The 23,272-nt window shown below is 46.4% G+C and overlaps 1 protein-coding gene, 1 long non-coding RNA gene and 1 pseudogene across 5 annotated transcripts in view; 1 reads left to right on the forward strand and 2 right to left on the reverse strand.

The window, feature by feature from the left end:
- Positions 1 to 6,431: 6,431 nt before the first annotated feature.
- On the reverse strand, positions 6,432 to 9,916 carry LOC103876627. Its single transcript, XR_635927.4, has 3 exons — positions 9,422 to 9,916; positions 8,440 to 8,841; positions 6,432 to 7,119 (listed from the first exon to the last, which is right to left on the reverse strand). It is a non-coding gene; the product is annotated as an uncharacterized LOC103876627 (long non-coding RNA).
- A 176-nt stretch (positions 9,917 to 10,092) lies between these two features.
- Positions 10,093 to 23,272, forward strand: part of SCLY (selenocysteine lyase) — a 40,783-nt gene continuing 27,603 nt past the window's right edge. For 2 of the 3 annotated variants that reach the window (XM_009183452.3, XM_017947126.3), the window contains exons 1-4: positions 10,093 to 10,345; positions 14,591 to 14,703; positions 19,760 to 19,860; positions 21,003 to 21,183. In XM_009183452.3, the coding sequence (XP_009181716.2) occupies positions 10,257 to 10,345; positions 14,591 to 14,703; positions 19,760 to 19,860; positions 21,003 to 21,183 (484 nt within the window). In that variant the 5' untranslated portion in view covers positions 10,093 to 10,256. Of the gene's footprint in view, positions 10,346 to 14,590; positions 14,704 to 19,759; positions 19,861 to 21,002; positions 21,184 to 23,272 lie in introns of those variants that run through there. The other variant, XM_021924202.1, reaches the window with a different exon arrangement.
- LOC100997031 lies at positions 16,248 to 17,639 on the reverse strand (annotated as a pseudogene). Its single transcript, XR_635928.4, has one exon. The product of XR_635928.4 is annotated as a keratin, type I cytoskeletal 18 pseudogene (transcript).

Here is a 23,272-nt window from a genome sequence, read left to right on the forward strand (position 1 = left end):
CTCAGAAAAAAAAAAAAATTAGCCCATCATGGTGGTGTATGCCTGTAGTGACACCTACTCAGGAGGGTGAGGCAGGAAGATGACTTGAACTCAGGAGTTAGACGTTACAGTGAGCTATGACTTGCTACTGCACTCCAGCCTGGCCAACAGCAAGACCCTCTCTCTTTAAAAAGAAAAAAAAAGAATAAAATTAAATGCAAGTAAGATTTCCTTATTTCATTAGAAGTGGTAAAAGACACTAGCAGACTTAATAAGTCACATATGTATATTGTAATACCAGAGCCACTAAGGAAACTACAGAGACACACTAAAAGACAGTATGAATAGAAATGATATCAGTGAAATTGGCAAATAATTTATTTTGTTTTTTTTAAGACAGGGTCTCGCTCTGTCACCTAGGTTGGAGTTCAGTGGCTTGATCTCAGCTCACTGCAACCTCCGCTTTCCGGATTCAAGCAATTCTCCTGCCTCAGTCTCCCGAGTAACTGGGATTTCAGGCATGCACCTCCACACCTGGCTAATTTTTCTATTTTTAGTAGGGACAGGGTCTCACCATGTTGGCCAGGCTGGTTTCGAACTCTTAACCTAAAGTGATCCACCTGCCTCAGCCTCCCAAAGTGCTTGGATTACAGGCGTGAGCCACTGCGTCCAGCCAAGAACTTCTTAATCAAGCGATTCTCCTGCCTCAGCCTCCTGAGTAGCTGGGATTACAGGCATGCACCACCACACCCAGCTAATTTTGTATTTTTAGTAGAGTCAGGGTTTCTCCATGTTGGTCAGGCTGGTCTTGAACTCCTGACCTCAGGTGATCCACCCACCTCGGCCTCCCAAAGTGCTGGAATTACAGGCGTGAGCCACCATGCCTGGCACACTATCCCTCTTTCACATCCTCAAACTCCACATTAGCCTTAAACACATTCACAATGAAAATGCACAGCCTGGACACTACTGGAGGGAGCAGAACGTGGCTGGAGATCCTTCGAAGCCTCATTCCTGGAGAAATTTGTCTTTTTCTTGCTATGCTGCCCAGGCTGGAGTGCAGTGGCATGATCTCACCTCACTGCAACCTCCGCCTCCCAGGTTCAACTGATTCTTTTGCCTCAGCCTCCCGAGTAGCTGGACTACAGGTGCGCGCCACCACACCCTGCTAATTTTTGTAGTTTTGGTAGAGACGGGATTTGACCATGTTGGCCAGGCTGGTCTCAAACTCCTGACTTCAGGTGATCCGCCCACCTCAGCCTCCCAAAAGGCTGGGATTACAGGCATGAGCCATCTCGCCCAGCTGAGAAATGTGTCATTTAACAAATCTTGTAGTTCCATGAAAGACCCCACTTGCAAGGCTGTATTTGACTTGAGTTAGAGCTTACTGAGGACAAAACTGCTTTTCCCAGGTTGCAATATATAAGTTCAATATTCTGTAATCATTAGCAATGAACAATCTAAAAATGAAATGAAGAAAAGCAATTCCATTTGCAATGGCATACAAAATACTTAGTGATAAATTTAATAAAAGAAACAAGACTTAAGAGACAAAAACTACAAAATGCCAGTGGAAGAAATTGAAGACAAATAAATGGAAAGCCATTCTGTGTTTATGCTTTGTAAGACTTAATATTGTTAAGATAACAGTACTCCCTAAATGATATGGTTTGGCTGTGTCCCCACCCAAATCTCATCTTAAATTCCCACGTGTTGTGGGAGGGACCCAGTGGGAGGTAATTGAATCATGGTGGCAGGTCTTTCCCGTGCTGTCCTCATGGTGATGGGTGAGTCTCACGAGATCTGATGGTTTTATAAGGGGGAGTTTCCCTACACAAGCTCTCTCTTTGCCTGCTGCCATCCACATAAGATGTGACTTGCTCCTCCTTGCCTTCCACCATGATTGTGAGGCCTCCCCAGCCATGTGGAACTGTGAGTCCATTAAACCTCTTTCTTTTGTAAATTGCCCAGTCTCAGGTATGTCTATCAGCAGCGTGAAAACGGACTAATACACTAAATAAACACACAGATTTAGTGCAAGCCCTCTCAAGCTAATCCTAACAGTCTTGAGAAAATTTAAGGGGTCCTGAATAGCCAACACAATCTTGAAAAGGGACAAATTTAAAGGACTCACACTTTGTGATTTCAAAACTTAACTATAAAGTCATAGTAATCAAGACAGTGACATAAGGAGACATGTATAGATTAATAGAGAATGAAGAGTCCAGAAATAAACCTATACATCTATGGTCAATTGAGTTTTTTTTCCCAAGTGACAGGGGTCTCACTCTTGCCCAGGCTGAACTTGCACTCCTGGGCTCAAAGGATTTTTCCACCTCAGCCTCCTGAGGATCTGGGACTATGCCTGACTTGATCAATTTTTTTTTTTCTTTGAGGCAAGGTCTGGCTGTATTGCCCAGGATGCAGTGCAGTGGTACGATCTCAGTTCACTGCAACCTCTGGCCTCCCAGGTTCAAGCCATCCTCCCGCCTCAGCTTCCCGAGTAGCTGTGACTATAGGCATGCACCACCACGCCTGGCTAATTTTTTTGTATTTTTTGTAAAGACAGGGTTTCACCGTGTTGTCCAGGCTGTTCTCGAACTTATGAACTCAAAGCAGTCCACCCACCTCGGCCTGCCAAAGTGCTGAGATTACAGGCATGAGCCACTGCACCTGGCCTACAGTCAATAGATATTTGATGAGTATCAAGACAATTAAATGGTAGAAAGAATTGTCTTTTCTTACCTCATGTCATATAATACAAAGATTAAGTCAAATGAATTAAAGACCTAAATACAAGAGCCTGGCCAACATGGAAACCACGTCTACTAGAAGTACAAAAATTAGCTGGGCGTGGTGGTGCACGCCTGTAATCCCAGCTACTTGGGAGGCTGAGGCATAAGAATTGCTTGAACCCGGAAGACAGAGGTTGCAGTGAGCCGAGATTGAGCCACTGCACTCCAGGCTGGGCAACAGAGCGAGACTCCGTCTCACACACAAAAAAGGTTTACTGGTTGCTAGGGTATGGGAAATGAATACTAATGAGCACAGTTATTTCTTTTTGTGGTGATGAAAATATTCTGGAATTAGTGGTGCTGGTCACACAACCTTGGGAATAGATGAAAATCCACTGAATTGTGTACTCTAAAAGGGTGAACGTTATGGTATGTGGATTATATCTCAGTTTTTGAAAACAGTATAAAGAAATCAAGACAGAATACTGAAAACTGTTCAGGTAACCCAAAGGAAGGCAAGTAAAGAAATACAGGCTGAAAACCAGATGAAACAAACAGAAAACGGTAGATTTAAGAGCTAACATATCAGTAATTATCTTAAAAAGTCAAAGATTGGCAGAGTGGATTAAAAGACACAACTCAATTATATTCTGTTTAGTAGAAACTCCCATCAAATTAAAAAACATTTGTAGATTGAATGGATGAAAACAGATAGGCGGAATTTAATTTTAAAAAAAAAGCAACAGTGACTATATTGATATCTGATCACTTAGACTTCAGAGCAAAGAAAATTGGCAGAGACAAAGAGCGATATTACATAACAGAAGATTCACCACCAGACAGTCCTACGTGTGCCTTTACCAACATCAGACTCAAAACACATGAAGTAAAAACTGATAGAGCTGAGTTGAGACAAATCTGCAGTCATAGTTGGAAATGTCAGTTGCTGAGTCATTACAGTGAACATGCAATTACTGTATGCCCCAGCTACTACATTCCTGACCATTTCTCCCACAGAAATGAAAACTTATGTTCACACAAAAACCTTTACACTAGGCCGGGCGCGGTGGCTCAAGCCTGTAATCCCAGCACTTTGGGAGGCCGAGACGGGCGGATCACGAGGTCAGGAGATCGAGACCATCCTGGCTAACACCGTGAAACCCCGTCTCTACTAAAAATACAAAAAACTAGCCGGGCGAGGTGGCGGGCGCCTGTAGTCCCAGCTACTTGGGAGGCTGAGGCAGGAGAATGGCGTAAACCCGGGAGGCGGAGCTTGCAGTGAGCTGAGATCGGGCCACTGCACTCCAGCCCGGGCTACCGAGCAAGACTCTGTCTCAAAAAAAAAAAAAAAACCTTTACACTAATGTTTATAGTAGCCTTATTTATAACAGCTATAATCTGGAATCAGCCCAGGTGTCCTTCAACCTGTGAATGGTTAAACAAACTATGGTACACATAGACCCTGGAATACTACTCAGCAATGAAAAGGAATAAGCTATTCACAGCAACTTGGATGAGTCTCCAGGAATTACACTGAGTTTAAAAAAAAAAAAAAAAAAACTCAAGAAATAACATGCTGTATGTTTTTGTTTATATAACACATTTGGAAAAACAAAATTTTAGAAACAGAAGAGTTTAGTGGCTGACAGGAGTTAGAGGCAGGAATGGGCAGGAGGAGGGGGTGGATTTGTTTTTAAGACTAATACAAGGACCCCTGTAATGATGGAAATGTTGTATCTTGATTGTGGTAGTGGATACACAAATGTACACATCAAAAAACTGCATAGGGCTAAACACCCCACAAATGAGTAAAGCTGGGGAAATCTGAATAAAAACAATGAATTGTATCAATGTCAATATCCTGGTGGTGAGATATATATATTTCTTTTTTTGATACAAAATATTGCTCTGTCACCCAGGGTGGAGTGCAGTGGTGATCTCGGCTCACTGCAACCTCTGCCTCCTGGGTTCAAGTGATTCTTCTGCCTCAGCCTCCTGAGTAGCTGAGACTACAGACACGCTCCACCATGCCTGGCTAATTTTTATATTTTTAGCAGAGGCGGGGTTTCACCATATTGACCACGATGGTCTGGAACTCCTGACCTCGTGACCCGCCCACCTCGGCCTCTGAAAGTACTGGAATTACAGGCATGAGCTACCTCACCTGGCCCTTGTGATGTTATACTATAGTTTTCAAGATGCTAATCATTGTGGACAGCTGGGTAAAGGATTTTTTTTTTTTTTTTTTGAGACAGAGTTTCACTCTTGTTGCCCAGGCTGGAGTGCAATGGCGCGATCTCGGCTCACTGCAACCTCCGCCTCCCAGGTTCAAGTGATTCTTCTGCCTCAGCCTCCCAAGTAGCTGAGATTACAGGCATGCACCACCACACCTGGCTAAGGTTTTGTATTTTTAGTAGAGATGGGGTTTCTCCGTGTTGGTCAGGCTGGTCTCGAACTCCCGACCTCATGTGATTCTTCCACCTTGGCCTCCCAAAGTGCTGGGATTATAGGCATAAGCCACCGCGTCTGGCCAGGATCTCTTTCATTTATTTACATCTGCATGTAAATCTACAATGATCTCAATAAAATTTTTAATTAAAAATATATATCCAGGCCAGGAGTGGTGGCTCATGCCTGTAATCCCAGTACTTTGGGAGGCTATGGCAGACAGAGGCCAGGATGGCTTGAGCGCAGGAGACCAGCCTGGGCAACATGGTGAGACCCCATCTCTACAAAAAATACAAAAATTAGCCAGGTGTGGTGGCATGCACCTGTAGTCCCAGCTAGTTGGGAGGCTGAGGTGGGAGGATTGCTTGAGCCTGGGAGGAGGTTGCAGTGAGCTGAGATCACACCACTGCACTCCAGCCCGGGTGACAGAGCAAGACTCTTGTCTACAAAAAAAAAAAAAAAATGAAAGAAAAAGAAAAAAGATAAATATCCAGCACCCATCAGAGAAAATATACTATGCCTAGCATTCAATTAAAAATCACAGGCCGGGCTCGGTGGCTCACACCTGTAATCCCAGCACTTTGGGAGGCCAAGGCAGGGGGATCATCTGAGGTCAGGAGTTTGAGACCAGCCTGGCCAACATGCAGAAACCCCATCTCTACTAAAAATACAAAAATTAGCTGGGCGTGGTTGTGCATGCCTGTAATCTCAACTACTTGGGAGGCGGAGGCAGGAGAATCACTTGAACCCGGGAGGCGGAAGTTGCAGTGAGCCAACATCGCGCCACTGCACTCCAGCCTGAGCGACAGAGAGAGACTCCATCTTTAAAAAAAAAAAAAATCAAATAGAGAAAGACACTGGATGACTTTAACAGCAGGTTATATGTTGCAAAAGAAACATGGACTTCAAGACAGAGCAACAAAGACAATCCAAAATAAAGGAAAAAAGTGGGAACCTCTCCCGCCATGAGAACTTCATGAGCTGTGAGATAACTCCTAATTGTGAATCGCCAAAGAAGCAGGGGAGAAAAATATTTCAAAAGAAAAATTGTCCAAATTGATAAGCACTCTAATCCAATGGATCTAGAAAGGTAAACAAACCCAGAGCACGAGAGCATGAAGAACGCCACACCATAATGAAGTCTCATAGTGAAACTGCTCAAAACCAGTGACAGAGCAAAATATTTTAAATACTTTTTAAAATTGTTTGTGAAGAACGGGATCTCGCTATATTGCCCAGGCAGGTCTGGAACTCATGGGCTCAATCTGTCCTCCCACCTCTGCCTCCCTAAGTGCTGGGAGTACAGGCATGAGCCACTGTGCCTGGCCAGAGCAAAATATTCAAAGCAAGCAGGAAGGAAATAAAGAGACAACATAGAGAGGAACAAAGATAGGGGTGACAACAGATGTCTCGTGCAGACAACACAAGCAAGAAAATATTAAAGTAACTCTAAAATGCTGAAAGAAAAAAACTCAAGCCAGGATTCTAGATCTAAGGAACATATTAAATATGAAGGCAAAATAACGAGTTTTCGTGTGTACAAAAGCTGAAGGAAGCATACCAGCAGACTAGCAATACAAAGTCCTCTGGCAGAAGAAATGATACCAAATGGAAACGTGGAACCACATCAGGGTTTCTCCCCTTTGGCACTGATGACACTTTGGGGCTAATAATTTATTGTGGGGATGCTCAGTAGTATAAATAGCCCCTACTCACTACAGCCCAGAAGCACCACAGCTCCCGTTATGGCAACCTAAATTGTCTCCAGATACGACCAAAGGACCCCTGGAAGGAAAAATCACCCCTGCCTGAGAATCACCGTATTCAATGGACGATTTTATTTCATATTTTCCATCTCTATCCTTTTGAGCAATAATCAGAGAATTCCTAGGACCAGTTCACGAATTCACTCCTCAGCTATGCCTATTCTGCTCTTCAACCCATCTGTTGGGGGATTCTGAAAAAAAAAATTTTTTTTTTTAGAGGAATTTTAGGTTCACTTGAAAATTGAGGAGTTACCATATATCCCCTGCCTGTGCACACACACAACCTCCTCCACTATCAACATCCACTGTGGTATTTTTTGTTAATAAGTGATTAACCTTCATTAACAGATCATCACCTATAGTCCATAGTTTATATTAGGATTCATTATTGGTGTTGTAGCTTCTGTGAATTTTGACAAATATATTACATGTATCCACCATTATAGTATACAAAATAGTTCATTGCCCTAAAAATTCTGTTCTCTGCCTATGCATCCTTTCCTCCCCCAACCCCTGACAACTCTGTTTTTTAAACTTCGATTATTAATGTCCAGTATCTCTTTTCACTGTTGTTTCATGACTGCCTTTTTTTTTTTTTTAATAAAATACCCATTTGTCTCAAGATCTTGCTGTATTGGAGACTTACTCTGATAGCTCTATTAACTTTTTCCCTTAGCTGAGAATTCTATTTGGTGCATGTGCTATCTTCATGCAGATGGCATTCCTCAAATGTCTGGCCACTATGGGGCAATTGCGTTTCTATTAGAGACATCTTGGTAGGTCATCTGTTGCGTGTGTGACCAGTACACTTGGAATGGTGGTAGCTGCTGCTGCATGTTGCACCCTACACTGTTTTCAGCTGGGCTATCTCAACACCTAGGCTTCTGTATGTTTGTACTCAATTCTTTCTGGGTATCAGCATTCCATGTTGGACACTATCTTGTCTGACTCCACCACTACACTCACTATGTCCACCTGGAAACACAAACCTTATTTCTGCCTAGGTGGCCCAAGGAGTGCTTGGGATGAATCATCACCTTGTCCGTTGTCCTTAGGCTTCTATCCTTATGGCCTTCCAAACAGATTTAGAGAATGAACTCTCCCCATACCTATCAACTTCCCTAGCTATCTTTGCTCTTAACTTCATCCCCTATCGTCTCCTCCAGGACTTTGGCTCCTCTTTCTGGCATGGCCTGTTAGCTACCTCCCTTTACCCTATGAACATGTTCAGTCTCTATTTGCTCTTAATCTTTTTCTTTTTCTTTTTTTTTTTTTTTGAGACGGAGTCTCACTCTGTCTCCCAGGCTGGAGTGCAGTGGCATGGTTTCAGTTCCAGTGTGTAACCTCCACCTCCTGGGTTCAAGTGATTCTCCTGCCTCAGCCTCCCGAGTAGCTGGGATTACAAGCATGCACCACCACACCGGGCTAATTTTTGTATTTTTAGTAGAGATAGAGTTTTGCCATGTTGGCCAGGCTGGTCTCGAACCCCTGACCTTAGGTGATCCACCCACCTCGGCCTCTCAAAGTGCTAGGATTACAGGCGTGAACCACTGCGCCCAGCTTGCCTGTAATCTCATACGCCGTTTTAATTCCTCCTTTCTCAACCATTTTAAGAGTTGAGTGCATTCTTCATTTTTTCATATCCCATCTTTGCATTCTAACTTCCACGCCTCTCCGACAACTGAGGCTTCTTCGCTAGTTTATTGGTGCCTCCTAATTGTTATGCACAGTAGACTTCGGATTGCCTCTCAGTCACACTTGACACTATTATCTGTCTTCTTGGCTTCTTTGACATTCCTTCCCAATTCACTTTCCTTTCCTCTTCTTTTGACTGTTCTCATGCTCCTGTGCATCCATTTGCTTCTTAAATGTTGGTGGGCCCTTTGCTATTGGCTGCATTTGCAAGAAATGAGCTGCGTTTATAGGGAAGAATGAGAGAGAACGAGTCCAGAAATGTGCAGATCTGCTGTGCTGGAAAAGTCAAGTTATTCTGGACCCCAACAGGATATAAAATAGAGAACGCCCCTGAAAAGCCAATTAAAATTCAACCTCTTGGCAAAGCATGCTTGAAATCGAATTTTGGCTCCACCACTACTCCTGTGAACTTGGGCAAGATGCCTTTCTGTGCCTTGGATTCCTCATATACAAGATACCTACCGGACTGGGTTAATCATCCATATTAAATTAGTGAACACATGAAAAATACTTAGAACACTGCCTGGCATAGTTTAAGGCTCAATTAAAGTCAGACACACTATTATGCCAAAACAACAACAAAAACAACAACAACAAAAAAAAAACCAAGGGATAGTAGGATGGCTTCGTGAGAGTTCAGGGATTTTTGCTCCTTTTTACCACTTTCACAACTGACTTTTCTTAACGGTTGGTGGGACATCTGAATGGTGGATGTTTACACTTGTGACTGTCTCACAGACAACTCAACATGTCCAAAGCTCAACCCATCATCTTTCCCCCTCCCGTGTTCCCTCTTACCCCAGATAAAGGCCCTAACATCTTTCCAGTCACTTGGCTAATCCTTGCTTCCTTCCTGTCCCTCATGCCCCAATTCCTATTTAACGGCCTAAACAGATCTTGAATTAATCTTTTCTGCGTTTCCACGCCCACTTAGAGTCCCTCATTTCTCGCCCTATTTTTTCAATGCCCTCCCATCCTCTACTCCAGATCCCCTTCCTCGACGCGTGACTCCAACTTCACGACATCCACGTCCCCTATGGAGCCGCTCCGACTACGGACGCGCAGGTCCAGGGGACCTGCTCATCGCTGACCAGGGCGGCCTGCGGGAGACCCTCGGGGCCCTGCCCCTGCCGCCGTGGTCCCGGCACTTCCCCTCGAGTGGTCGCGGCGAACAAGGCCACGCGGCCCCGGCTCTCCCGGAGCGCTCGGTTCCACGCGCATGCAGCCAGAGGGGGGCACGCGCAAGACAGCACAGCCGCCTCGGCTTCTCAGGTCCAGCTCCGGCCTAGCCTGCTCTTACGCCGACTAGCCGGCCGCAGCCCGAAGGCGGCCCAGCCCCAGAGAGCGAAGGTCACGAGGCTCTCCCGGAAGTGAAGTTGAGGGGATTTGCGCCAAGTTCCCGGGAAGCTCTGTGACGCGCTAGGCCCCGCCCCAATCCTTTACCTGACCCCCGCGCAGCCCCGCCTCCCACTGGGCGCGCTGGGGCCTCGTGAAGCGGGCGGATTGGCTGGGGGCGCTTCGCTCAGCCAATCCGGGCGCGTCTGGGCGTCGCGGCCCCGCCTCCTGCCCAGCGCTCGGGACTTGTAGCGCTCCGCGGGAAGAAGGCTGGAGCCCCGGTAGCCGTGGGGCTGGGATGGAGGCGGCAGTGGCGCCGGGGAGGGATGTGCCCGCACCCGCGGCGAGTCAGCCCAGCGGCTGCGGCAAACACAACTCGCCGGAGAGGTGCGCGCCGTCAGGGGAGGGCCGGGGAGGCGGCCGGCGTGCCCCGCGCGGGAGGACGGAGGGCGCTGCCGGCCTGTGGCCGCTCTCGCGTGGGGCGTCCCGCGCGGGGATGTCCTCGAGGTCGGTGTAAGTCAGGGATGCGAGCTTCGAGGAGGGGCAGGTGCGAGCTGTGGCCCGGGAAGGGGCCACGGAGAGGTGACTTTCGGGCCGAAACTCGAGTGACTTCCAGGGGTGAGGTCTACAGGTTCTGGGGTAGCAGAGCCTGCCAGGAAGAGGGCACAGCAGATGCGAAGGGCAGGGGACTTGTCGGAGGTGACCCGGCGGAGCCCCTGACCCGGGAAGAACTTAGGGGTTCATTCGGAGCCTTATGGGGCCTCGGAGGTTGATCACGGAGCGATGCAATTTAAGTGTTTTGAAGGAGTCCTTCTGGCTGTTTCCTAGAAAGTAGGAGCGCGGGTAGGCCTGGGACGGGAGGGAGCCGGGAAGCCAGTTGGGGATCTTGTAACCGTCTAGGAGGGAGATGTGGTGTGCCCCCAGAAACGGATGCATTGGTAGGAAGCTGTTGCACCGGGACAGGTGAAAGGGAATTAAGGATTCTCCCAGGCTACTGGCCCAGCTGCAGGAAACTGGGGATGGCCACCGCTGAGAAGCGCGGAGACCCGGAGCACGTGGTGTCCACACTTGTTAAGTCCGAGAAGGGCGGGAGGCAGGGGTATGCATTTTCCGGTCTGTGTGTCTTCTCTCTCTCTCTTTTTTTTTTTTTTTTTTTTGAGACGGAGTCTTGCCCTGTTGCCCAGGCTGGAGTGCAGTGGCGCGATCTCGGCTCACTGCAAGCTCCGCCTCCCGGGTTCAGCCATTCTCCTGCCTCAGCCTCCCGAGTAGCTGCGACTACAGGCGCCCGCCACCACGCCCGGCTAATTTTTGGCATTTTTTAGTAGAGACAGAGTTTCACCGTGTTAGCCAGGATGGTCTTGATCTCCTGACCTCGTGATCCGCCCGTCTCGGCCTCCCAAAGTGCTGAGATTACAGGCGTGAGCCACCGCAGCCGGCCTGTGTGTCTTCTTTTCCAGACCCCTCTTTTTCCTTTTTGTGAGCTCTTTCGCTGCCCATGCTTAGAATATGAGGGGTCCAGGCCTAAAGCACACACATTTGGCATTCTACTTTGGTTGGAACAAAGTGAAGGGATCTGGGAAAATATCCCCTATGGAATCAGTGGAGCGAGATTCCCAAGACTTTTTAGTTTTTGGTTAAGAAACTAATAAAGTTGAGCCTGCTCATCCAATACTGATAGCATTTTAAGGAAGCAGCAAATAATGAAGCAAAGGAATGTGTAAAGTATTAATCTGAAATTCAAGCCATAGATTTGTTCAGCCCGGCAGCAGATTGAAGAGCTATAGTCACCCAACAAACACTAGCTAGACTAAGGTCCTTTGGATGCTTATTTATAGGAAAGAGAAACAGATTTAAGGACAAATGCAAAGTCAAGCCGGGCTGGGGGTTTCCTGGGACTATTAATGTCTCACGGGTCTGTGTGAGGAGACCACCAAAAAGGCTTTGTGTGAGCAACAAGGCTGTTTATTTCACCTGGGTGCAGGTGGGCTGAGTCTGAAAAAGGAGTCAGCAAGGGTGGTGGGATTATCATGAGTTCTTTTTTTTTTTTTTTTTTTTTTTTGAGACGGAGTCTCGCTCTGTCACCCAGGCTGGAGTGCAGTGGCCGGATCTCAGCTCACTGCAAGCTCCGTCTCCCGGGTTTACGCCATTCTCCTGCCTCAGCCTCCGGAGTAGCTGGGACTACAGGCGCCCGCCACCTCGCCCGGCTAGTTTTTTGTATTTTTTAGTAGAGACGGGGTTTCATCGTGTTAGCCAGGATGGTCTCGATCTCCTGACCTCATGATCCACCCGCCTCGGCCTCCCAAAGTGCTGGGATTACAGGCTTGAGCCACCGCGCCCGGCCTATCATGAGTTCTTATAGGTTTTGGGATAGGGGGTGGAGTTAAGAGCAATGTTTTGGGGGCGAGGGTTGGATCTCACAAAGTTCTCAAGGGTGGGGAGAATTACAAAGAAACTTCTTAAGGGTGGGGGAGATTATAAAGAACATTGATCAGTTAGGGTGGGGTAGAAACAAATCACAATGGTGGAATGTCATCAGTTAAGACTATTTTCACTTCTATGGATCTTCAGTTGCTTCAGGCAGTCTGGATGTATCCATGCAGGTCACTGGGGATATGATGGTTTAGCTTGGGCTCAGAGGCCTGACATTAATACTAGTACCAGAGTGGTAAAGGATGGCAAGTCAAACTTGTCAAAGCCTTGTACCTATTGAGTGATTTTTTTTTTTTTTTAATTGAGATGGAGTCTCACTCTGTCACCCAGGATGGAGTGCAGAGGCGCAGTCTCGGCTTACTGCAACATCCACTGCCCGGGTTCAAGTGATTCTCCTGTCTCAGCGTCCTAAGTAGCTGGGATTACAGGCATGTGCCACCACGTCTGGCTAATTTTATTGTATTTTTAGTAGAGATGGGGTTTTGCCATGTTGGCCAGGCTGACCTTGAACTCCTGACCTCAGGTGATCGGCTCGCCTTGGCCTCCCAAAGTGCTGGGATTACAGGCACAAGCCACAGCGCCCAGACTATTGAGTGATTTTGAACAGAAAAGATGCTTCATTACAACTAATGCACATTCTGTCCACACTTTGTGTCCTAACAGCCGTAGTTAGTCATTGTATCTGGGGTTTCATGTGGATTGGTGTAAGCGCTGTTTATTTTAAAACTAGGTAAATTAATATCAGGCAGGACTACTACACATGTTTCTAAAGGCTTTCAAAGATTTTGGATATTAGTAAAAACATATACAGATAAATTTTACTTAGTGAGGGATCTTTCAGGGAATCTGTACTTTCTGTGGCATTTATTTTGTCATCTTATAAAAATCAGGCCCCTGCTGTGTGGCACCCATGGGCTTCCACATTGGTGACAGGGCAGTGAGGAAAACAGAGCCCCTGTGCCCGTGGAGCCATACTTCTGTCAGTCTATGAAGGTGGACAGTAAGGGAACAAGTCTAGTGTGTCACATGCTGCTGCTGCCTGGAAAGGAAGGAGAGAATGGGACCTGGAGGCTGGGGAGGGAGGGACATAGGTGGCTGCAGTTTTGTGGGTTTGTTTGTTTGTTTGAGACAGAGTCTCACTCCGTTGCCCAGGCAGTGGCGTGATCTCGGCTCACAGCAACCTCCACCTCCCAGGTTCAAGCGATTTTCCTGCCCCAGCCTCCCTAGTAGGGCTAATTTTTGCATTTTTAGTAGAGATGGAGTTTCACCATGTTGGCCAGGCTGGTCTCAAACTCCTAACCTCAAGTGATCCACCTGCCTTGACCTCCCAAAGTGCTAGGATTATAGGCATGAGCCACTGTGCCCAGCCAGCTGTAGTTTTAAACAGAGCTGCGGGGCAGGGGGTCACAAGAGGACTAAGTTGGAACAAAGATCTAAAAAAGTAAGGTGGAGGCAGGGCATGTAGTTTTTCTGGGCAAAGAAACGGAAAGTGCAAGGTCTGGGGCCAAAGTTCACCTGCCCCAGGGAGAAGCCCAGGTCACCACGAACCCCACAGGCCATCGCAAAAACGGGTATGGGGAAATAAGGCGAAACTCTGATGAAGTTAAAACAGCAGACAGGAAAGTTCCCTTGGGAATATGCAGCTGTTCCCCTCCTTCCATAAGAAAGAGGCCAGCGATCTGCCCTTTATAGCTGTCAGATGGGTAATCTGGGCCCAACAGACTGTTAATCCTACCAAGGGGTAGAAAGAGTGTTTGTTATTAGAGGCAGGATCTGGCTGTGTTGCCCAGGCTGGAGTGCAGTGGCTATTCATAGGCGCCATCATAGCTCACTGCAGCCTCAAACTTCTGGCCTGAAGAGTTCATTCCGCCTCAGCCTCCCCCGTGGCTGGGACTACAGGCATGATCCACTGTGCCTTGCTAGAAAGAAATTTTGAAAACCTAAATGGAAATCCAAGTCCTATCAATTATAAAAGAAATTGGCAAAAACTAGATGATTAGAAATTGTGCATACGTTTTCCACAAGTAGTGCAGATCCTGGATATTCCCAAGTGCAGCTTGTGGGTGTCTGCAGTGCTTATGCAGGAGACCGCCGTGCCCTTGACGTTATTTGCTCCTGCTGATGGGATAGACACAGAGCAGCCGTATTTCCCATGTGCTGTCTCCTTTTCCTTAAGGGGTGTCTTTGCTTTCTTTCCTTCAGGAAAGTTTATATGGACTATAATGCAACCACTCCTCTGGAGCCAGAAGTTATCCAGGCCATGACCGAGGCCATGTGGGAAGCCTGGGGCAATCCCAGCAGCCTGTATCCAGCAGGTAATTCTAGAAGATGCACATGTTCACAGATGGGAGATAATGGGGATGGGACGCCCTTAGAGAAACTGCACACCCACATGTGTGGCTTTGTTTTGAATAGATTTCTGTTAGCTGCAAATCTTTAGCTGTAATTTTTGATTGTTTCTTTTCTGAGAAGTCCCAATTTGTAAGCTGAGCCTTGCTGCTACTGTAGTCTTAAACCTTTAATGTTTAATCTTTAACATGCTGTCCTGTCACCCTTTCCCAGATGAGAAAGGTGTCCACTGAGAGTTCCTTGCAGTGGCTGTCAGTGCCTGTTGAGCACTGCACAGATCTAGCTCAGTCAATCCTTACAGAATTCGCAAAATATGTCTTTTAGGTCATCAGGATAACGTACAATCCTGGTCCTTTTTAAAAATGAAAATTACTTTTTCATTAATTAGTTATAAATATTCTTATATGTTTCCAATTTATTGTTATTGTAATGTAGAGCATTAAATTGGAGGTTTTGGAGAATAATTTGCTTCAAGTCAGTTATATGGCAGAGTTACATTCTGTTTTTCAGATAGATGAGCAAACTCAAGTCTTACCTTTCTTATTTAATGTTTATTAGGGATAATTAAGATAAACTATGTTAACTGTGGATTATGATGAACTAAAATAACTTCAAACAGAATATTGCCAGGCCATATGGTTTAGTAACACTTGTGTACAACTTTACAGGTTTAATATGTTCTCATATTCAGTTGCTGTTAAGTTTCACAGCAACTTAATAACAAAGCCCTCAGCTTAGATACTAGTCATTCATTAACTTATTTGTTGGCTTATTTGTTGGTCTATTCTGGCTAATCTTCTGCACATTGCCTTGTATCCAGTCTCTCCTTTAGTAAAATTGAACTTTCTGACATATTAAACTTGAAAATACGGAGAATAACTAAATGCCGATGACAGGCATTGTCTCATGAAAAAGTCTGGGAATCGCTCTCACGGAGAAATCATGTTCTGGACCTGAATGAAGCCTGGCAGTGGCTTTTAGGTTTCCTTGACAGCCTTTGTTTCCACAAATTAAGAACCATAAACTCAGAAGTGTTGCAGTTTACTTTCTGTTGCTACTCAGATAGAAATGCAAAAGAAAAAAAATCAATTTATAGAGTGGTTTAATTATTTTCACAGTATTATTATTTAAACATTATTTAATAATATTTAAGTATTATTATTATTATTTTGAGACTGAGTCTCGCTCTCACCCAGGCTGGAGTGCAGTGGCACTATCTCAGGTCTCAGGTCACTGCAACGTCCGCCTCCTGGGTTCAAGCGATTCTTCTGCCTCAGCCTCCCAAGTAGCTGGGACTAGAGGCGCGCACCACCATGCCCGGCTAATTTTTGTATTTTTAGTAGAGACGGGGTTTCACCATATTGGCCAGGCTAGTCTTGAACTCCTGACCTCGTGATCCACCCACCTCGGCCTCCCACAGTGCTGGGATTACAGATGTGAGCCACCACGCCCGGCCTAAATATTATTATCTAAAGTCTTTGAGGGAAATTTATTTTTATTTTTATTTTTATTTTTGAACTCTGAACTTTTTATTGGCCTTCTGCTCCCCAAAGGGTACCCTGCTTCTGCTGGCTTAATGCCTCAGAACTTTGGTGTCGTTGGTCTCAGACACCACTTTGCCATCCACTATCCGGCGGGTGGTGGTCTTTTGGATGGTTTGCGTGGAGTTGCTGCTGTCCAAGGCATCACCAAGATTGAATTCCTCGCCATCTTCCAGCAGGCGGCGGTAGGTGGCGATCTCAGCTTCCAGCTTGACCTTGATGTTCAGCAGGGCCTCATACTCCTGGGCCTGTCGCTGTCCCTCTGCCCGGGTCTGTGCCAACTCTGACTCCAGGTGCAGCAGGATCCCATTGAGCTGCTCCATCTGTAGGGCGTAGCGGGCCTCCACCTCCCTCAGGCTGTTCTCCAAGCTGGCCTTCAGATTTCTCATGGAGTCCAGGTCGATCTCCAAGGACTGGAATGTACGTCTCAGCTCTGTGAGCATCATCTCAGCAGCTCCAACCTCGGCGGACTGTGTGGTGACCACTGTGGTGCTCTCCTCAATCTGCTGAGACCAGTACTTGTCTAGCTCCTCTCGGTTCTTCCGAGCCAGCTCATCATATTGGGCCCGGATGTCTGCCATGATCTTGGCGAGGTCCTGAGATTTGGGGGCATCTACCTCCACGGTCAACCCAGAGCTGGCAATCTGGGCTTGTAGGCCTTTTACTTCCTCTTCATGGTTCTTCTTCATGAAGAGCAGCTCCTCCTCAAGAGCCTCGATCTCTGTCTCCAGCTGCAGTCGAGTGACATTGGTGTCATCAGTGACCTTGCGGAGCCCATGGATGTCATTCTCCACAGACTGGCACATGGCCAGCTCTGTCTCATACTTGACTCTAAAGTCATCAGCAGCAAGACAGGCATTGTCAATCTGCAGAACGATGCGGGCATTGTCCACAGTATTTGCGAAGATCTGAGCCCTCAGGTCCTCGATGATCTTGAAGTAATGGCTCCAGTCTCTGACCTGGGGTCCCTTCTCCAAGTGCTCCTGGATTTTGCTCTCCAGCCTCCGGTTCTCGGTCTCCAGGCTCCTCACTCTGTCCAGGTAAGAGGCCAGGCGGTCGTTCAGGCTTTGCATGGTCTCCTTCTCGTTCTGGATGCCTCCCATTCCTGCCAGACCCCCGGCCATCCCTGAGGCCAGGCCCCTGGACCCCATGCCGCCCCGGAAGCTGGTGGAGCGGGACACGGAGATCCAGGAACCAGAACCCCCGGCGCCTGCATAGACACTGGCCACGCTGCTGACCGGCCAGGCACCGTAGCTGGGCGCCTGGACAGAGCCCAGGGACCGGTAGTTGGTAGAGAAGGTGGAGCGAGTGGTGAAGCTCATGCTGTATGGGAGGAAGGCGAGATGACAGGACTCAGGCTTTGCCGACGAAGAAGAGGGAAATTTATTTTAAGGAAAATGTTGAGGATGTGGGGAAAGATTTTACATACCTAAGATAGTTATCACAGTCTTGCTTATAATAGCAAAAAAAAAAAAAAAAAAAAAAAAAACCTGAAAATAAGCTCAGCGTTCATGAATGTTTGTGAAAAATAAACTATCTTCGGCAAAACAGAAGAAACCTTGTGAGCGTGGCCCTGTTGTGCGTGTGGAGGTCTCTTTACAGCCTGTTGCTGGAAGATAGCCAGTGCTCAGACCTCCCCGTCCAGCCCACTGAAGTCACTACATCGTCATAGCGACGGAAGCCTCTGGAAGCTTCACTGTATACCTGTGAGAAAAGGAGCGTGAACAAGGCAGCTGATCTCTTAGTATCATCATGAAAACAGTTTTGACTTTGTGGAGCTCGTGAGAGGGCCTTGGGGTTTTGGAAACCGCTGACGTAAGCGGCACTGACTGACTAAGCATCAGCTGTGTACTCAGCACCTTGCTGGGGAGGGAAGAAGCACAGTGCCCAAAATGTGTTTGGGTTTTTGAGGCATTACCCTGTCCACTATGTGGAGAACGGACCCTGGTGGGGGCCTGCTAGGAGAACATCACAGCAGTGGCCTTGGCTTGGTTGGTGGCTGGGCAGTGGAGAGGCGGAGTCAGGTTCGGAACGTCTTTTGAACACAGAGCCTACAGCATTTGCTGGTGGATTAATTGGTGGGGAAAGAAAAGAGAAAGAGCCTGTGCTTTTGCCCTGGGCTGCTGAGGGATGGAGTTGCCATTTCCTCAGTGTATTAGTCTGTTCTCATGCTGCTAATAAAGACCTACCTGAGACTCGGTAATTTATAAAGGAAAGAGGGTTAATGGACTCACAGTTTCTCATGGCTGGGGAGGCCTCACAATCATGGAGGAAGGCGAAAGAGGAGCAAAGTCACACCTTACATGGCAGCAGACAAGAGGGCGTGTGCAGGGGAGCTCCCCTTCATAAAACCATCAGATTTCCTGAGACTTAATGACTGTCATGAGAACAGCATGGGAAAGACCTGCCGCCGTGATTCAGTTACCTCCCCCCGGGCCCCTCTGATGACACGTGGGAATTATGGGAGCTACAGTTCAAGATGAGATTTGGGTGGGGACACAGCCAAACCATTATCACTGAGAGAGGGAAGGCTGAGAGTGAGGGTGACAGTTTATTACGGTAACTTTTAGTGTCACCAAGTAAAATGCTGGAGTTTTCCTAAACACCATAGGCCTTAGGTGTTTAGGAAACTGCCACTAAAACTGACATCTATACAGTAGCGTTAAGGAGCGGCAGAATTACTTTGTGTATTTATTTTACCTCAGCTTTTTATGTTTCTCTTTTTTATGATGTTTTGTAATAGTATATGTTTTAGTGGTGCCTGTTCAATTTTTTTTTTTTTTTTAAACAAGACTGAATGGTCAAAAAAGTTTGGGGACTCCTGGTGTGTACAGTAAGGATGGTCACTGAAACTTTCAGAATTCCTATGCCAGAGCCTTACTTTCTTTGCCCCAGCAAGCATGGTTCCTGTGTTTTCCTTCTAGCCAGTGAAACTGGGTGATGGCCGGATGCATAGCCCTGTTTGAAAGCAGGTGTGTCCCTGAGACAGTAACCTTCGCAGCCCAGGTACACCGTGGGCGACATGCAGAATGAGACATGGCACTGGACTTTGTGTTGAGGAGTCATGAGTTCTGTTTTTGCTTATTTTTGTTGTTTGCAACTCATTCCATCCTTTCATTCTCCACTCTTGTTGAATGGGAAGCAAGGCAGATGGCCACAGCTTCCCCCCGCAGCAACTGGTAAGAAGAAAGCCACATCTTGTGGGACGTCCAGGTTCTTAGCCAACCTCCCGTACTTGTTTCTGGGTCTCATGGAGTTAATAACTCTCAGTTTGGTCACTGGTTCGCTGCTGTCTCACGGCCGCCCCTTTGCCAGGTTGTGTCTAGGTTGTAGTGTTTTGCTGTGCTCACATTAAGGGGGCAGGTTTTTCTTAGAACGGCCCACGCAGACCTCTTACTCCTTTGTATTTGGTTGTCCTTTTAGAAACGTTGATAGGGCTTGGTGAAGCAATGTTAACGAATTTCCTTTTTGGTCCCTCAAGGAAGAAAGGCCAAGGATATTATAAATGCAGCCCGGGAAAGCCTCGCGAAGATGATAGGGGGGAAACCTCAAGATATAATCTTCACTTCCGGGGGCACTGAGGTAAAGCTTCTGAACACGCTCACGTTCTTTTAGCTGCAAGTTATAATAAAATACACAGAAAGTGATTCCCTTTTGCTACATTTTCATTTAAAGAAAGAGTAGGCCAGGTGTGGTGGCTTGTGCCTGTAATCCCAGTACTTTGGGAGGCCAAGGCAGGAGAGTTGGTTGAACCTAGGAGTTTGAGACCTGCCTGGGCAACATAGGGAGAGTCCATATCTACAAAGAAAAAAAAATTAGCTGGGTGTGGTGGTGACACCTGTAGTCCCAGCTAGTAGGGAAGCTGAGGTGGGAGAATCATTTGAACCCAGGAATTCAAGGCTGCAGTGAGCTATGATCACGCTGCTGCACCCCATCCTGGGCAAGAGAGTGAGACCCTGTCTCAGAAAGAAAGAAAGAGTAATGTGTGGTCTTGCTATATTGCATACTAGCTCGAGATAATTAGTATATATCCTTTAAGTAAATTTCAGGTAGCTAATAGGATTTTCGTAATGTAATATGTAAAGTAACCTGCTTTGCATTGTTATTTCCATAAAGGTTTCCCCATCATTTTTGCCCTGGAATCATTCCTTTTAATCCCTAATTGATAGATATTTAAGGGCTTTCCAAGGTTTTGCTGTAAGAAACAGTGCTGCACTTAATGTTAATAAATAACCTTTATACACACTATTTGGTTTCACTGTGAGTGTAGCTGTAGGAAAAAGTCCAAGAACTGGACTTGCTGGGTCACGGGGCTCATTTGGTAGATGTGACAAATGGCCCACAGTAGAGGTTGTACCAATTTATACTCCCACCAGTAGTGAGTGGCTGGACAAAATACTCTTTATGGCAGATTTATAAAATTTAAAAATTCATAATATTCTATGCATATAACAAAACTGCACTTATACCAATACATTTATATAAATTCTTAAAAATTAATAATATTGCTTAACAATAAAATAGACATGATTGACTGGAAATGAATCTCAAGTTTTTGAATGTTGGAAAACCCCAAATCTTTCAAAAGGTCCAACTCAGGAAGCTGAATTTCTTTGAAGCTTTTTTGATATTAGCCACAAAAGAAATTAAGTAACAGAAATTGTTGCTCTAACCCTTACCTCAGCACAGTTTTTGTAAATGCTTTTTTTGCTGTATCTCTGCAGTCAAATAATTTAGTAATCCATTCTGTGGTGAAACATTTCCACGCAAACCAGACCTCAAAGGGACACGCGGGTGAGCATCACAGTCCAGTGGAGGGGGCCAAGCCCCATTTCATTACTTCCTTGGTGGAACACGACTCCATCCGGCTGCCCCTGGAGCACCTGGCGGAAGAACAAGTGGCAGGTGAGTGGGTGCAGGGTGGCCCTGGGGCCAGCCTGCTGGGCTCCAGCTGTGAGGCGGGGAGCGGCCTGCAGGCAGAGCCCGGGATCCACTGCGGAGATGTGGATTCAATGTGCCACTCACTGTAACTCCCCGGTTCTGATGGGGAGCCAGGCCCTGGCGCCTTGGTGAATAGATGCCCCTCACTGCGCTGGGCTCCCTGGCTGCCCCTCTCAGTGCAGAGAGCAGCTGCCACGAGGGCGTCAGCCAGTGTGGCCAAACCTTCCCTTAGGAAAAACATCCAGAATGAATATGTAGAACTAGCCATTTGTGTAAACTGAGTGATATTTGAAACTTGCATATAAGAAATATTTAACCTTTAAATAGTACGCCTGCAAATGGGCAAATGAAGCTTGTCATTATTTGGTTTTCATCATAAAATCTCAGCTCCCACTCTCCTCTCCCATGAAGGGAAAGGATCAAATAGCCCTAAACTTCAGGTGTGAAGCCTAGAATAAGCGAGCTGCCGCACCTGATCTCAGCACCCATGAGGCAAGGCCTCCCGCTGTGTGTGGAAAAGCGGAGCGAGGTGGTGCCCAGGTGCAGCAGGAGGCACAGGGGCCCGCGGGGAGGAGGAGGCTCGCTGCAGCAGCAGTGGCTCTGTGGCTGTCACACAGCACAGACAGAGCCACCTCTCAGTTTTCCTGCCATAGGACGTCCCAAAAGGGAGTGACATGTTCACCAGGTGTAGACCATTAACTTGTAAAACTGAGGCAGCCCATTAATCAACACTGTCCTTGAAACAGATTTTCTTCTCAGCCTGAGCTTTCTTGTGTAATCTATATGAAAACCTGAAGGTGAATAAAAAGAAAATACATTTGTCTTCAAGATTAAGGGACTGTGGCTGAACTGCTTGGTTTGACTATGAAGACTTTTTGGAAAAAAAAATTTTTTTGGCCGGGTGCAGTGGCTCAAGCCTTGTAATCCTAGCACTTTGGGTGGCTGAGGTGGGTGGATCACTTGAGGTCAGGAGTTCGAGACCAGCCTGGCCAACATGGTGAAACCCCATCTCTACTAAAAATACAAAAATTAGCCAGGCGTGGTGGTGCATGTCTGTAGTCCCAGCTACTGGGAAGGCTGAGGCAGGAGAATCACTTAGACCCTGGAGACGGAGGTTGCAGTGAGCCAAGATCACACCACTGCACTCCAGCCTGGGAGACACAGCAAGACTCCATCTCTGGGGGAAAAAAATTAGCATTCTATTGAGTGGGATTGCTGGGTCATGTGGTAACTATCTGACAACTTTTAAGGTAACCGTTTAACCTTAAGCTTTGTTTTCCAAAGTAGCCGCACCGCTTAGTACTCCTATTTGCAGTGTCACAGGGTTCCAATTCCTCCATGTCTTTGCTGACATTTGTTATCTGTCTTTTTGATTATTGCCATCCTAGTAGGTGTGGTTTTGATTTACAATTCCCTGATGGCCAGTAGTGTTGAGCATCTTTCATGTGTTCATTGGCCATTTGTATATATCTTCTTTGGAAAAATGTCTATTAAAGTCCTTGCTCGTATTTTAATTGGATGACTTGTCTTTTTATTGAGTTGTAAGCGTTCTTTATATATGCTTGATACAAGTCCCTTATCAGACAGATGATTTGTAAATATTTTCTCTCATTCCGTGGGTTTGCTCTTGCTCTCATGGTATCCTTTAGAGAACAAAAACTTTTCATTTTGGTGAAGTCCATTTTTGTTGTTGTTGTTCCTTGTGTCATATGTAAGAAGATTTTGTCCTACCCAAGGTCATGAAAATGTACTCCTATATTTTCTTCTAAGAGTTTTATAGTTTTAGCTCTTACATTTAAATCTGTGGTACATTTTGAGTTAATTTTGTGTGTGGTGTGAGGGAGGAATCCAAATTTACTTTTTTTGCATGTGGACATCCAGTTGTTCCAGCACATTTGTTGAAAAGACTCTTCTTCCATGGATGGTCTTGGCACCCTTATTGAAAATCAGTTGACCATAATATGTGAGGGTTTATTTCTTGACTGTCAACTCTATTCCATTTACCTATATTTCTATTCTTAGATTGGTACCAAACTGTTATGATTACTGTAGC

The sequence above is a fragment of the Papio anubis genome, chromosome 10, assembly GCF_008728515.1.
Source record: "Papio anubis isolate 15944 chromosome 10, Panubis1.0, whole genome shotgun sequence".
NCBI lineage: Eukaryota > Metazoa > Chordata > Mammalia > Primates > Cercopithecidae > Papio > Papio anubis.